The sequence below is a fragment of the Helobdella robusta genome (assembly GCF_000326865.2).
Source record: "Helobdella robusta unplaced genomic scaffold HELROscaffold_88, whole genome shotgun sequence".
NCBI lineage: Eukaryota > Metazoa > Annelida > Clitellata > Rhynchobdellida > Glossiphoniidae > Helobdella > Helobdella robusta.
Genome location: NW_008705503.1, coordinates 303,152 through 319,211, shown reverse-complemented (window position 1 = coordinate 319,211; position 16,060 = coordinate 303,152). Strand labels below are relative to the sequence as shown.

Below are 16,060 nucleotides of genomic sequence, written 5' to 3'. Positions count from 1 at the left end.
ATTATTAGTTGCACATTGTTATATTTTAATGTTATCACTATCACATAACATAAACATGTCGGTTATATATCAAAATTTATATATACGGTTATATATATATATATGTGTGTGTATATATATATATATATATATATATATATAATGATATTTTTTAAATGGCTGTTTTGTTTTAAAATCATATATGCTAAACTTCACTAGTGGTTTTTGATTTTAACATAGATTTAATTAATAATATAATTAGAAGGTTAATTGACTCTAATTGATTAATCAATTAATGTTTCATTATATATTTAAATATATATTAATTAGTTGACTAATTAACGCGTTAAAGTTGCGAGTTGTTGGTGTGTATGCGTTTTTATATGGTTGTGTGCGTGCGTGTGTGTTTGTGTATGTGTATATATATATATATATATATATATATATATATATATATATATATATGTGATATGTGTGTGTGTGAGTGAGTGTGTGTATATGTGTGTGTGTGCGTGTGTAAGTGTGAATTAAGACTGCAGAATCGGACAGAGTACATATATATTACATATTATGTGCTGTACTGTTGGCAGCTGTGTGCTTTTCGATGAAAATTTCTTTCAGGTTTTATTAAATTACATTTCTGTTGTAATTTTTTTAAATTGTATTTTTTTTTTCTTAAAATTTTTTGAATATAGAGCGAGCGGGCGATTGTTTCAATTTATGTTCGTTTCTGAAGCTATCATCGTCATCGTCGTCGTCATCATCTTCATCATCTCGATATGTTATATTAGAAGGATTTTAATAGCTAATGATATATAAACAGACAGACAGACAGTACTTGATAATGTTGATGCTCCTGAATTAATTATGATTAATAAATTGTTTCTAACACTATCTTGTCCAGAGAAGAAATATATAAATTTGAAAGATAATCTTGTTACTTGTTGGGTATATCTCTATTTTATTTAATCGTTTGTTTGTTTGTTCCCTATCCGATTGATATTGTATCACAAACATTATTACAGTTTATACAAGCAGTGACTATAAAAGTACATGTATATACATGTATCTATATATATAATACGGTATGTATGATACGGATATTGTACATACATGCGTACGTACTGTGTATAATACATTGCCGTGGGTATCGAAGTGGTTCTTGTATCTATCAATTGTATCTATGTATTGAGATATTGTCTGTTTTAGAATGTTAAATCGGCGCTGTGTCTGTAGTAGTTGTGATGCTTGTTCATTTCATGACTGGTGTTTGTTGTCGTTTTCGCGTTGCCTTTCTCACCATGTTTCTCATCCCAAAACTGGCCGAACGTACCTTTTTTTGAAGAGCAACGTGATTGTAATAACTTTAATATCGCCCATTTTCACGGGTGTTTTTATTTTGATCGAACTCTTTTTAATTTTGGGTTTAAATTTTTTAAAAATTTTCTAATTTGAATAATTTAATAATTTATTTTAAATGGATTTGTTTTATTGGCGATTCGATATTGAATCTAGCGTTAGATGGATCACGGAAAACAATTTTCAAAGGGTCTGTGTACATTTTTTTTTCACTGTCACTTATTTATTTGAAAATTAATTTTAAAATAAAAAAAAATTAATTCTGTAAATGTTTAGCAGTTAAACAAATTAAATTACTTAACTATGACTTTATTTGAATGAATTAATTATTATAAAGGTTGCCCTGCAGTTTTGTGAAGATTTGTACAAGGACTCAATAAAAATTTATCTGGAAATCAAGAATAAGTTGCCTCCCTCAACTGAACTGGCAATAATTGCTGATAACAAGTACAACAGGTTGTCTGTCTATGTAAATTTATATATATATACACATATTATATATATATTATGTGTATATGTATGTATGCTGGTAGAAGACAAAATTCTTGACAAGGTGTAATAAATCTCACTGATTTATTAATGTTTATCAACTTACATTCAAATTTTTCAATTTGTTTCAGTAAATTTTTATCAACATAATTCATGTATTCATATATATTTATATATCCAATATATTTTGGATTAAATTCTTGACTAGTTTTGACAGTCTAATAATTAAATTTATATTTAATATATATATATATTAAATGAAATTTTTTTTATTATTTTATGGTTTTTAATGAGATTCACTCATTGAGTTAATTTTAATTAATTAATTGATTTATTGATTATATTATATCTTTATAATTGCACAATCTCCATTTCTAATACTTAGCTATTTAATTTATTTCACTATTAATTCAATTTAACCAACAACAACCGCATTGAAGTTGTTGTTTGGATGAAATCAATGCAGAACACTTGCGATCTGACTGTCTCATTCACTATGGCGAGGCATGCTTCTCACCGAACTCCTACAAAACAAAATTCCCTGTTAAGTATGTTTTCCCCAAGAAATCTCTCAATTTGTCAACATTCGGTGAAAATTTGAAGAAATTTATGACCAAAAACCCCGAAGAAATGATTGCTACAACTCGATATGTGGTTGTGTATGGTCTTGCCTATCATTATCTGAGAGGTGGTTGAAATTTTTTCATGTTAAAAAGGGCACTCAACTTAATAAATGTGGCATGTGTTTCAATTTATCTGTTTTGTTCATTCTATTTAGTGCTTGTTTTGTTTAAATTTTGTTGTATAACATTCCTCCATTGGATCTCTATCTGTTTGTCTTTATTGGGTTTGGTTATAGATCGTAATCATTCGTCCATTCATTTGTTTGTTTGCCTGATTTATAATTTTAAATTTCCTGTTTATTTAAGTTTTGCTTTAAAAACCAAAAAATCAATTTTCAGACGAGATTACATCATGCTTCAAAGAACTCAATGTATTGTTTCATTGCCCTATCATAGAGGAATATTCTGCTGACGATGGTGACAACCAAACAGCAACAGATGAGCATAAATTTCACCAACATTTCGTTGGTAGAAATTTTAAATTTTCAGCAGAAGACAGAAAAACCATTAAGATCATATACATTGGTGGCGAAGATAGCTTCATAACCAGTCTCTTGATGAGGCTTAATGAGTGTTCATGTGCCATTTATAAAGTTGAGGAAGATTCGTTTGTTGATGGCTGGTCTTGCAATAAGCTGCTGAAGAAAAGGTTCTTTCTTTTAATTTTTGTTATTCTATGTTCATCATTTTATGTTGTTTTCATTAGTTTTTAATACCAGTTTGTGTAATCTTTTCAAAAAATTTTTACTCCAGTCTGTTGCAAATCATTATTTATTTTAAAAATATAACTTGCAGATATTACATGGTAGAGAAAGCAAGAGATGCAAATTTCATAGGCATAATTGTTTCTACATTCAGTAACTTTTCTACTCAAGTCATTGAAAAATTGAAAACTTCGATTAGGCAGGTGGGGAAGAGGTATCGAATATATAGCCCCGGCTCGTTGAATCCTGCAAAACTGGCAAACGTCAGTGAATTTGATGCCTTTGTTTATGTTTCCTGCCCACTGAATGCTTTCATTGATTGTTCTGACTACCTACAGCCTATTGTTACACCTTATGAGATGTTGTTGGCCTGCAAGAGGACATTTGCCTGGACTGGTGATTATTTACTGGATCTAGGAGAACTAGCTAGAAGTGGATCATTTGCTAAATTCACTTTTAGATTTTATTTTAAATTCTTGAATGTTCATCTTTTTTCGTTCAACTCTAATCTAGCCTTAGTTTATTTATGATCAGTTTATCATTTTAAACTTATCTTTTTTTCAGTACATGGTCACTTATTTATTTTAATTTGTCAATTAAGCTATTTTTGGTAATTATATGAAAAAAAACATCATCATCCATTAGAATGCAAACGTTCGTTATTACGTATGACCTCGCCTCAGTGAATATTTTCTATATAATTATCATTATTATTTATAATAATATATTTATTTATGTATGTATCTGTATTTATCATTGTTGTTGTTACCTACATTATAACCTTATAACCTTTTTTAAAATGAATAAATAATTATCAGAAGTGAACGCGGATGACGACGACACATTGGTCGGTGACGTCACGATGGATGTTTCACTTATAACTGGAAGAACCAGGAAGATAGGGTTGGGAGAATACGAACAACAGCAACAACAACAACGTCATCGCAATAATAAGAATAATAATAAACGTTCATGTTGCCATGGTGACGAAAGTTGTTGCCACAGTGACGAGGATGGGGATGTTAAGGAAATTGCATGTCTCGGATCCAGAAGTATCGCTGCCCAGTCATCTTATGGTCTGTTGTTTATTTAGGTTGATGTCATTTCAATTTCTATCTCTTTTTAGTTTAGCGGTGCAATGATTAAGACGTTTGGTGCTGTTGTTGATGCCCAGAACTGTTGATTGATGAAAAGTTTAACTTTTATATGTTTTTTATGATTGAACGTTCACCTTCCAAGTGCCTCAAGTTCAAATTATGTAAACTAATCGTACTCACTCTAGACCTGATTGCTAGTTTTGCACACTTTTTACACTCGTAACCTGGATATTACTTGGTGTAAATTCTGATGTTGTATTTCGTTAATTAACAAAGTGTTCATTAACTTAACTCCCTTGAATTTCTAATTAACTTAATTATTGAGTTTAATTAACTCAATTAGGAGAGCACTGGTCCGCACGGTCCTGGAGAGGACTGGAGATGAAGTTAGGCGAGACGGATGTCGTTGCTGTAGTTGATGGCTGCACAGGAATTCCAACGTCATATCAACACGAATGTAAACAATGACGTCATCGTCAACTCGTGTGTGTGTGTGTGTGTGTGTGTGTGTGTGTGTGTGTGTGTGTGTGTGTGTGAACAATGACGTCATTATCATCATTGTTGACATCATCATCGTCGTCGTCATCATCTTCATATTTGTTTTTATTTTCGTTTATGAAAATATATTTTAAATTATTTCAAATTATTTCATCGTGTTCAGCTGATGTATTGTGTTTTATGATTGGTTATTTTTGTCATTTTTAAATAAAAAATGCATTCTAAAACATCCAAGTAATATATATGTACATATATAAACTCATATATATATATATATATATATATATATATATATATATATATATATATATGTATATGTATACCCTGTCTAGACTGCAGTCGGTTCAAAATTGGGCTACAAGATTTGTTTCAGGTGGCCTCAAATACGATCACGCTAAGCTAATTCTTTTTGCTCTTTACTGGCTTCCGGTTTATCAAAGAGTTATTTTCAAGATATGTTTAACGGTTTTTAAATGTATTAAAAGAGTTGCCCCTAAATATTTAACTGACAGAAGAATCATTCCTAGAACAATGCCACTGCTAAGTCTAACTTTGTGCTCTGACAATTCAGGTTTACTGTTTGTACCTGACACAAACTTGGCTTTTTGTCGAAGGAATTTCTCCGTAATGGGTCCTGCTGTCTGGAATGATTTGCCTAGGAACCTCCGGGATCTTGCGTTGTCTGCTATTCAATTTCGTAAAAGGTTAAAACTTCCACGTCTTCTTGTCCAAGCTTACTTGTGCTAATGTCTTATTCTCTCCATTCACTTCACTGCTTTAAAAAAGCGCTACGTAGTGTACTGCAATAATCGTTAGCGCCTCTGAGATCATTTTAAATGGCGCTTACAAGCACACCAATAATAATATATACAATATGTGTATCATCATTGCATTGAAGATATATTTTATTATAACAGATCAGTTTTATTTCGCACTTCTAAGCATCATCAGTGGTTTAAGATTGAGCGGTTGATTGAGCGAACGAGTTCAATTCAGTAACAACGGCACCAGCTGATGATAATTATTAAATTCAATGATAGATCCATGAGGAATGTTTGACCGTTTCAGTGAATTAGCATTTATTCGTCTTCCAATTTCTGATATTTCATTTCATTCAAATACGTTAGAAATATAGCTGAACATTTCAATTATGCTCCATCAAGAATTATATTCTGGTTGTTTCAATCCATGAAGTTTATAATAAATTTGAAGCGCCATGGTTGGGTTTATGGTAGGGCAGATAAGGGATGTATATATATGTGTGTGTGTTATCAATAATGAACAACAAACATTGTTAAATATTACTTGAAGACCTATGTAGACGTACGTGAAAAAAAGATGATTTATTGTACAACTGCTCCGTTTTGTACCTATACGTCTGTGTGTGTGCGTATTACCGTACGTGTGTATGTATGTGTGTGTATATATTCGCAAGCTTAAAGAGAGAAACTTAAGCATTAAGTGCTTGTTTATTGTAGGAATGTTATGTTAAAATAAAAAATTACCCTTACAAAAATGTATGTACGTATTTATGTATGTGTGTATGTATGTGTATGCAACGCTGATGTATTAGAGAAAATTAACATGATCATCATCTTCTTTATCATCTCCAGCTTCCTCATCATTGCTTTTGTTATCATCATTGTGTCGTAGTCATTTCTTCTGTTAAAGGTATGTGTGTGTGCGTGCGTGTGTATGTATGTGTGTTTGTGTGTGTGTGTGTGTGCGAACATTAAGAGCAGGTATAAAATTTCATGAAGTCTCTCTGATAACGCATAATTGTAATCATACGAAAAACAAATATGGAATGAAAATATGTACAAGATAGAAACGTACACAAATATATATATTCAACTAACTGAATTGTTGAATCAAATATATATATATATATACATGTGTGTGTGTGTGTGTATATATATAACAAATTCTTATGATGTTTAAAACGGTAAACAAACACATTTAGAACATTATCTTGTTTTTGTTTTGAACCTCGTCATTCTAGAAATACTAAGAAATATATATGTATGTATGTATTTTTTAGTATATATGTGTGTGTGTATATATAGTGTATATATATATATATAATGTACATATATATATATAATGTACATATATATATAATGTATATATATGTGTGTGTGTGTGTATGTGTATATTTATACACAGTAATATTTTTAACACATCCTATAAAACTTTTTATCGGTTTGTTTATCATTGAACCCTTTTGCTAAATGGATGAAAGAATAGAGTATTATACTCACACACACACTCCTGTGTGTGTGTGTGTGTGTGTGTGTGTGTGTGTGTGTGTGTGTGTGTGTGTGTGTGTGTGTGTGTAATATAAGTGTTATATTTTCATATTTGTGTGTGTATTGGCCTACACCTGCTTGTATATGTATATATATATATATATATATATATATATATATATATATATATATATATATATACGTTTATATATAACAATGACAGATGAAAAGAGCATGGAAAAACAATTTTCATTTGATAATTTGTAACTTGAGCATTTGCCATTAAGGATAGCTAAATAAATTCAAATGAAGGAGTGAGGAATTGAAGGAATGAATGAGTGAAATGAGTGAATAAAGGAATGAATTGAAAATAAATAAGGGAATTTATGAACGATAAATCAATTGGTGTATAAATAATCGTGAATATTTTATAATCAAATATTGCTAAATAATAAGATAACTCCATATTAGTTGAGTTTTTATTAATAATTATTAATTTAATTATTTATAATTGCTAATTTAATTAATATTAGTTTATTAATTATAATAAAAGTGTTATTAATAATTAACGTTAATTATTTTGTTATATTTAATTCGTGCAACGTGTTGTAAGATTGTGCTTTGATTCACTCAGTAAGGTTAAGACCGAACCAGCTATTATTTATTATTTATCAATCGATATCTTCTACTGCTGTGTACAAATAGTTGCTTTAATGTGTGCCTGTGTATGTGTACGTGTGCGTGTACGTGTGTGTGTATTTGTATGTGTGTATTTGTATGTGTGTATTTGTATGTGTGTATATATAAATAGTTGTTTCAAGATTTCCAAACTTAATTTTTATTATTTTCCTTTTTTAGACTGTTGATGAAATTTTTTTAGAAGATGCACAATAACAATTCAGGTTTCATGGACTCAAGAGGTATCATAGATAAACTTGGAAATCTATTTCGCGTTGAACTGACGGACAGTTATTGAGCGGACATAATCAGATTAAAAACTGATTGAATCAACTTATTAACATCATCACCGAGTTTTTTATATTCTGCCTGCACTGTGAATGTTGAAAATTGCTGAGACCTAGAAATCATCATCCTTCGTCATCCTAATTTTACTCACCTCATCACAATTAATATTCTCCGATCATTTCACACAATTACAGCTCTAAGGAGCACTTTAAATTTTATGAATTCCATGTGAGAAACTCTTTTCACAGAAGAAACCAAAGAATTTATATAACTATCTGCGAAACTTGCCCCAAACCGAACTTGGAAGGAGAAAAGATGGCGAACATGGCGAGTGCATGTGCACTGGTGGTTTCTGAGGATAAATCATTCAACCCCATAAGGTCGTGGTCAACGAGAGCTGCGGCTACTACGTGCGTTCTGGTCAGCATATCTGTGGTCTGCACTGTGACGCTGGTCGTCTGCGGGGTCATCATCGTCAGGGAGTACTCGTTGGCGTCTGCTTATAAAAAGTGAGATGTTGTTTGCTTGCCATTTTGTTGGTCTACTTTTTATGTCGTTTGTCTGTTTTATTGGTTGATTGATTGTTTGTCTGTTTGGGTGGTTGGTTGGTTGGTTGTCTGTTTGGTTGGTTGGTTGGGTGGTTGCACAGTCATCCAAGTGTTTGCCGGTTAGTTCCTTAGTTTGTTCGTTCTTAATGTCTGTTCATCCGTTTGTTCGTTTTTTTCTTCGTTAATTACTTGCTTGTCTATCTATGTTTGTAATTGTTAACATGATGTTTTTGTTTGCAATTTATTTTGTTACACGCTCGTTTGTCCATTCGTCCATTCATTCATTGCTTGATCAACTCATTTTCATTCTACATATTTTTAAATATTTGCAACGAAAATAGAAGCAAATAAAAACTTCCACCTCTTATCATTTTAAAATTCAAATCATCAAACATCAGAAAATTTAAATATTACGAAAGTAAAATTTGAAAACTTCTTCAGAAGCGAGGACTGCTGGGTGAAGAACATAACCTACACGGAGCTGAAGACCTGCCACTACTGTCACAAAGACAAGTCAAAAGATAAACACGCCGGCCTCTGTATCCCAACTCAGTTTCCGTGCGTCAGGATCACAGTTGGATACGTGGCCAGGGGAAGGGTGAAGGAAGGGTTCCTACATTCTGACAGCATTGAGGCCAGTGGTTCATTCAGTCAGGTTGAGTTTCTTTTTTCTGGGTTGAGTGTGTTGAATTTTTGATGATTTGAGTATGTATAAACTTATTTAAAAACTGAAGTGTCATGACAGATTTGAACAAAAAATGCAGGTCTTCAACCTTTTTTTCTAAAAATATCTAGCTTCTTCTATGGAAAATTTTTGGCTACGCTACTGGCTATTTGAACATTAGCTACCCTCTCAAGTCTAATATTTTTTTAAATTATTACAATAATTAATTTCATAAAATAAACTAGCTCTCCTCGCCATCCAACCAACCCCACCATACAATACAATAAAATGCAATACAATACATTAAAATACAATACAATTCAATACAACACAATACAACACAATTCTATACAATACAATATAATACAACACAATACATTACAATACAATTCAATACAATACAACACAACACAGTGCTCATTCCACGTGTGCATGCAGAACATGCATGACAACGTTCAAGCCGTGGAGGACTACGTAGACAGGTGGCGGTTATTTGCATTCAGGTACCTGCAAGAAAGACTGGATGAGAACACGATCGACGAGAACGTTTTGAACCAAATCATCGCCAACTACTACAACTCATCCTCGCACGTCAGTGGCGACAAAAACAGCAGCAGTAGCAACAAAGTAAATTGGAGGTCGATCATGGAGAACAAAACAGCGGCTGATGCAGGTGTCAGCAGTCGCTTTTTCTGCTACTACAACGTTGACGAGCCGCATGACGTCATTGAGCAGAAAAACTACACCATGTATATCAAGTTTTTTTTTTTAGTTTTTTTTTAGAATTGAAATTTTTCCGATAAGAAAAGTTAACTGAATTTAATCGAGATGATAAATCAAAATCTAACTAAAACAACTGACAAATATAATAGACGCAAATTTGATTTGAGATGAATTAATAAAGAAAAACCAACTGAAACGAATCAGATGGGACGTGGTCCACTGCATGTTGTGGCCGTCGCTAATCATCGCCATCTGCTGCCTACTCTTCCTCTACATAGAAGCACACAGGAGGAACCTGACATGCTGTGGAGTGAGGGAGACGGAGATGAGCGGCACGCACATCATCACAAATCACGCCTCTGCAAACATTAAGAGAGGTAAAAATGTCTCTAAAAAACAGCATTATGTCCTAAATAATTACTCGAACAGTGCAAAGTTGTCCAAATGATTTGCTTTTCTTAACTTATTAACAGTCACTTTATTCTGTGTATTTTTAAAATAAAATATAAATACACAGACGTACATACATACACATACATACACATCCATACACGTACACACACCATACACATACACGATTAAATTATCAGAGACTCATCTATATTATATATCCATTAATCTACTTCAGCACAGTCGGACGATTAACATTCGGCATTTTTGACCCAAGACGTTTAGTTTAAGTTTGTTACAAACACCATTCAGCTTTCTTCATAATTTACCTTGAAATATTATTTTAAATTATAAGGTTGAGTTTACGTTGATTTTTCTTCTTTTATTAAATTTACCGCAATTATTTTCATTGTTTTAATGATACGTCTTCCAACCGACCATTATAAATTGTCTTGACATTTATCTCTATTATAATATTCAAAGAAATATCTAATTTCACATAATTACCGTAGTAATAGTAGTAGTATTAGTGTTTAGTAGTAGTAGTAGTAGTCGTAGTAGTAGTAGTAGTAGTAGTAAAAGTAGAAGTAGTAGTAGCAGCAGCACCTGTAGCTATATAAGAATGCCTGAGAATACATGAAACTTGAAAATACACGGATAAACATTTAATTTTTTTTTAAAGTAAGAAAAATACATTTAATTTCGCCATGATTTGAAATTCACGATAAAAAAATAAAGTTATTGTAATTAATAAACTTCGCGTGTCCTTCAAATGCGAGCAAACTATGAAATAAGCTAGGTATCATCACATAACTAGAATAAATATAACGGCCTTCGCTAACTTTTAACGGTCGAACAAGGAGCTTATTTCCGGAGGGGAGTTGGAGGGTGATTTTTTATCGTTTGAGTCAAAAGTTACGATCGTATATTTACTAATTTTGGAAAATTGCTTTTATTTAAAACTTAGAATTTTATTTTTTTAATTGTTGTTCAATGTGGTAATTTATTACTTTTATTTGGTAGAAATTTAGAAAAATAAAATACACATTACCGAAAGAGCGGATCTCAAGACTCATCTCTTTTCAAAATTCATTGAGGAGCGCTGTTGAACATCACGGGAATACCGCTTTATAAGCTAATTGATTGATTGATTGATTGAAAATAATTAAAAGTTCAAAAAGTAAATAGGCCTCCCCTTGTCTATATACCAATGCAATAATTTTAAAAAGCAACTTCTCAAACTACAGTTTATGATTTTATTGAAAATTAATTAATCAAACATGTTCGGTGTACGCGTGGGTGTGTGCGTGAACGATGCGAGCACACTCTATATTATACAATAGTATACAATAGAACGGTATTCAAAGAATTAGTGTATAAACACACACACACACACACTCACAAGACATACACAAACACACAGCACACACATACGTACATACACACACACAAACACAACACACACACATAACTAGCTGATGATGTCATATTGCACAAAGTTGAAGATTGTATTAACTAATTTGATAAAACGTAAATGTGTCATGTTACATAAAGTTGAAGAGTGCATTAACTAATTTGATAACACGTGAAAGTGTTGAATTACACTAAGTTGAACATTGTAATAACAAACTGATGACACTTAAAAGTGTCATATTGCAAAAAGTTGATGATTGTATTAACTAAATGGATGACACGTAAAAGCGTCATATTGAACAAAGTTGAAGATAGTATTAACTAACTGATTACTTGTAAAGTGTCATATTGCGCAAAGTTAAAGAGTGCATTAACTAATTTGATAACACGTGAAAGTGTCGAATTACACAAAGTTTGTAATAACAAACTGATGACACTTGAAAGAGTCAAAATGCACTAAGTATTACCTAATTAAATGATCGTTAACTATTCACGAGAAGATACTTAATCAAAATCAATTAAATAAAAGATAACAAAAATAATTGTGAAAAAAAGTACTGAATAAGAATCAATTGAATAAAAGACAAGATAATTGTAAAAGATACTTGAATACAAATCAATTAAATACAAGATAACACAGAGAATTGTAGAAAATACTGATTACAAAGCAAAGTCCGCCAAAATCAATCAAAGTGAAAGCGATCTTTGTACGATATTCATTTGTAAAAGATGCTATATGCAAACCAATATAAATACCAATAAAATTTAACAAAGTCAATCGTAAGTGTTCTTTGGTAATGAAGTCTATATAAATGAGAAGTATTAGCATTAGCTTTTATTACTAAACATTAATAATTAAATTTTTAAAAAGTTAATTTTTAATTATTTTTAATTATTATAAAAATTAAAAATATACAGATAATAATTATATAATAAATATCCAATTATAAAAACTTGTAAAAAATAATTGGATAGTTTTTATATAGTTATAATTTTATAATAACTATCCAATTATAAAGACTTGTAAAAGATACTAAATGCAAACCAATAAAAAAATTTAACAAAGTCAATTTTAAATGTTCTTTCTTAGTGTAGACTATTAGTCTATATAAACGTGAAGCACTACCATTAACTTCCATTACCAAATATTATTTGTCAGCTACTGATAGACCTTCTATCCTTAATTAGCTTACACCACAGTTATTAGAGAAAGTTGCATTATTACATTGAAGTTATTTCGTCCTAAATTCCATTACACAATAGTTTAGTAGTTATTTTAGAAAGTTGCTTTATTAAATTAAAATTATACAGAACATGAGATCATCGAACAACAAGCCAAATAAAATGGCCACCTTTCAGGGGGCAAATAATGGCCGCGCAAACTTTCTGAAACAAGTGAACAATAGGAAGGCTAAAATGAATGAAATTGGCTTTAAATTTTTGCCATCAGTGCCAAAATTAACAACATTAAATGAAAATTCTCTAACTACATCCTCGTCCACGTCATCGTCTGCTGTTAACAAAAACAAAACGGTCGGAGTTACCGGACCCATAAGCTTGGCGGAGCCGAAACCAGAGGAGTTAAAATTAACTGAACAGCTTGATGTTTATTTGCATACCAATGATATGTATGAAACTCCTGAAGAAATAACTAAAAGAATAGATGTTCTAAGAAAAATAGTTCAGCTAGTAGATATTTGGAATAAAGACATGGCCGTTGCAAAGAACATACCGGAGACATCAAACTCAGGAGCTAAGGTTTACACATTTGGATCTTACAGATTAGGTATTAATGCGAAAGGGGCAGACATTGACCTGTTGTGTGTAGTCCCTCGGCATATTGAAAGAAATGATTTTTTCAGTTCGTTCACCGATATTTTGAGAGGAGAACCAAGCATCAAAAACATGAAGAGCATTGAGGATGCATTTGTGCCCGTCATTAAGATGACCTTTGATGGTATTGAGATTGACATGTTGTTCGCGAGATTAGCACTAACAGAAGTTAAAGATACACAGGACTTGAGGGACGACAGCATTCTGAAAAATCTGGATCAAAAATGTGTCAGAAGTTTAAATGGTTGTAGAGTTACTGATGAAATAATGAATCTAGTTTCGAACCTTGAAAGTTTTAGAATGACCCTGAGAGCAATCAAGTTATGGGCCAAAAGAAGAGAAATATATTCTAATGTTCTTGGATTTTTGGGTGGTGTGTCGTGGGCAATGTTGGTGGCCCGCGTCTGCCAACTCTATCCAAATGCAACCCCATCTGTGCTAGTGCAAAAATTTTTCTCTATCTATTCTCAGTGGAAATGGCCACAACCAGTTTTGCTGAAACAGCTGAGTGAAAGTAATATGACTGAAACATTTAGTTCCTGGGATCCAAGGAAAAATCTCTCAGATCGCAGCCACCTAATGCCAATCATAACCCCCTGTTTCCCGAACCAGAATTCTACGTACAATGTTAATACATCAACTAGAGATATAATGATGGATGAATTTAAGAGGGGTTTTAATATATCTACAGAAATTTTAAACGAAAAAGACAGTTGGGAGATCCTCTTCAAGCCCTATGACTTCTTCCGCAAGTACAGACATTTCATTGTTGTAAGGATTAGCTCTTCCACTGCAGCCACTCATCTGGAATGGTACGGACTAGTCGAGTCAAAACTACGTCTCCTGGTGCAGAAAATGGAGGCTAATTCAGTAATAAAGTTGGCGCATATCAACACCAAAGCATATCCACCAAGGAGTGATTCTACCGAACAACACTGCACTCAGTGGTTTATTGGCCTGACCTTCTCCCAGACTAACGTGAAAGTAAACCTAACCGACGAAGCACTCTACTTCTATGAACAAATAAGTGTCGCTCTCGGGCCTAACCTGAAGGAGGGAATGAACATGGACGTAAAGTATCTTAGGAAAAAAGAACTGAAAAATTATTTGCCAGACGATGTTCTACATACAGTAAGCAGGGAAGTCAAGAGTAAACATACTGATGGTATGAGCTTATCAAATTCGTCATCCCAATTGACATCAACCACTCTTACACGACTTTCACCTGAGTACAACAATTTCACCAGCGAGTTTCTACCACCTTTAAACTACAACGCATACAGTACCAAGACACACATGACAAACGACCAGGGGAACATTCCGGAATGTACGAGCTTTTCAAACTCGTCATCCCAATTGACATCAACCACTCTCCCTCTCCCTAGATCTTCACCGGAGTACAACAATTTCGCCAGCGAGTTTCTTCGATCTTCAATCTACAACAACAAGAGAAAACGTACGGATGATATGAGCTTATCAGATTCGTCATCCCATTTGACATCAACCACTCACCCACGTCCTTCACCGGAGTACAACAATTTCGCCAGCGAGTTTTTACCACCTTTTAACTACAACAACGGAAACGCATCCAGTACCAAGACACACATAACGAACGACCAGATGTACATCCCGGAATGTAAAAGGATGAGAGGCATAAGTCAGACTCGTGCCTATTGAACACTGATTCTCAACCAACTGATAAAGCATAGAGATGAAGGAACATCAGTCATTTTAATGACATTTTATTGATGATTTTAATGATGATAATAATTGAAAACATGCATGTGCTAAACATTTATCTATTCATTATTTCATCTTTTTTAACAAACGAAATTATAGTCATTTTTAATATTTATAATGTTCGTGATGAGGATTGCAGAAATGGCAGTGAGGAACTCGATGATTATTTTACCATTACTCTCACGGCACAGTTTTTTTGCTGTATGTTTTATTTTAACTGTCATTCAGGATTATTATTATTAATATAATTAGTTTATTTTTAGCTAGCATTTTTATGCAGACGTATGTAAAAAAGTAAAGTTGATAATCCATTGCATTTTGATTATGATTAGATATATTTTTCCCATATCTGTCTATGTATGCGAGTACATATGTATATGTACATGTATAAAAAAATTGTACGACAATCTTAACAATAATTATATATATATATATATATATATATAAATTTATATATATATAATATTATCGAAATTGTTCTATACGTCTACAATTAAATTTTTAATAAAATATGAAAATTACGTATATATTACGTATTAGATGTCGATGTTGAGATTTTTACTTTTAAAAAGCAAAAAACTATTGTTCTTTTTCATATTTTATTAAAAATTTATATATATATATATATATATATATATATATATATATATATATATATATATATATATATATATATATATATATATATATATATATATATATATATATATATATATATATATATATATATATATATATATATATATATATATATATATATATATATATATATATATATATATATA

The 16,060-nt window shown here is 31.8% G+C and overlaps 3 protein-coding genes across 3 annotated transcripts; all 3 read left to right on the top strand.

Moving 5' to 3' along the window:
* Nucleotides 1-1,364: 1,364 nt before the first annotated feature.
* On the top strand, nucleotides 1,365-4,976 carry HELRODRAFT_194636 (hypothetical protein). Its single transcript, XM_009032804.1, has 8 exons — nucleotides 1,365-1,528; nucleotides 1,676-1,794; nucleotides 2,268-2,515; nucleotides 2,790-3,099; nucleotides 3,246-3,586; nucleotides 3,973-4,230; nucleotides 4,595-4,787; nucleotides 4,881-4,976. The coding sequence occupies exons 1-7, from the start codon at nucleotides 1,457-1,459 to the stop codon at nucleotides 4,717-4,719; spliced, it is 1,473 nt and encodes a 490-aa protein (XP_009031052.1). The 5' UTR covers nucleotides 1,365-1,456; the 3' UTR covers nucleotides 4,720-4,787; nucleotides 4,881-4,976.
* Nucleotides 4,977-7,279: 2,303 nt separating this feature from the next.
* On the top strand, nucleotides 7,280-11,043 carry HELRODRAFT_194635 (hypothetical protein). The gene is made up of 5 exons (XM_009032803.1): nucleotides 7,280-7,636; nucleotides 7,901-8,473; nucleotides 8,954-9,167; nucleotides 9,591-9,925; nucleotides 10,104-11,043. Exons 2-5 carry the CDS (start codon nucleotides 8,280-8,282, stop codon nucleotides 10,345-10,347), a joined length of 987 nt encoding a protein of 328 aa, XP_009031051.1. The 5' UTR covers nucleotides 7,280-7,636; nucleotides 7,901-8,279; the 3' UTR covers nucleotides 10,348-11,043.
* Nucleotides 11,044-13,118: 2,075 nt separating this feature from the next.
* On the top strand, nucleotides 13,119-14,660 carry HELRODRAFT_90755 (hypothetical protein; the record flags this gene model as incomplete). Its single annotated transcript, XM_009032777.1, has 1 exon — nucleotides 13,119-14,660. A coding segment is annotated over one exon (1,542 nt), but the record flags the coding sequence as incomplete, so codon positions are not given.
* Nucleotides 14,661-16,060: the final 1,400 nt, after the last annotated feature.

Excerpts from the sequence above, each read along its gene's own strand:
- HELRODRAFT_194635 (XM_009032803.1), top strand. The coding sequence starts at position 8,280 with ATGGCGAACATGGCGAGTGCATGTGCACTGGTGGTTTCTGAGGATAAA. Across the intron at positions 8,474-8,953 it reads TTGGCGTCTGCTTATAAAAA|AAGCGAGGACTGCTGGGTGA; the intron begins GTGAGATGTTGT and ends AAACTTCTTCAG. Across the intron at positions 9,168-9,590 it reads CCAGTGGTTCATTCAGTCAG|TGCTCATTCCACGTGTGCAT; the intron begins GTTGAGTTTCTT and ends AACACAACACAG.
- HELRODRAFT_194636 (XM_009032804.1), top strand. The coding sequence starts at position 1,457 with ATGGATTTGTTTTATTGGCGATTCGATATTGAATCTAGCGTTAGATGG. Across the intron at positions 3,100-3,245 it reads AATAAGCTGCTGAAGAAAAG|ATATTACATGGTAGAGAAAG; the intron begins GTTCTTTCTTTT and ends TATAACTTGCAG. Across the intron at positions 4,231-4,594 it reads CGCTGCCCAGTCATCTTATG|GAGAGCACTGGTCCGCACGG; the intron begins GTCTGTTGTTTA and ends TAACTCAATTAG.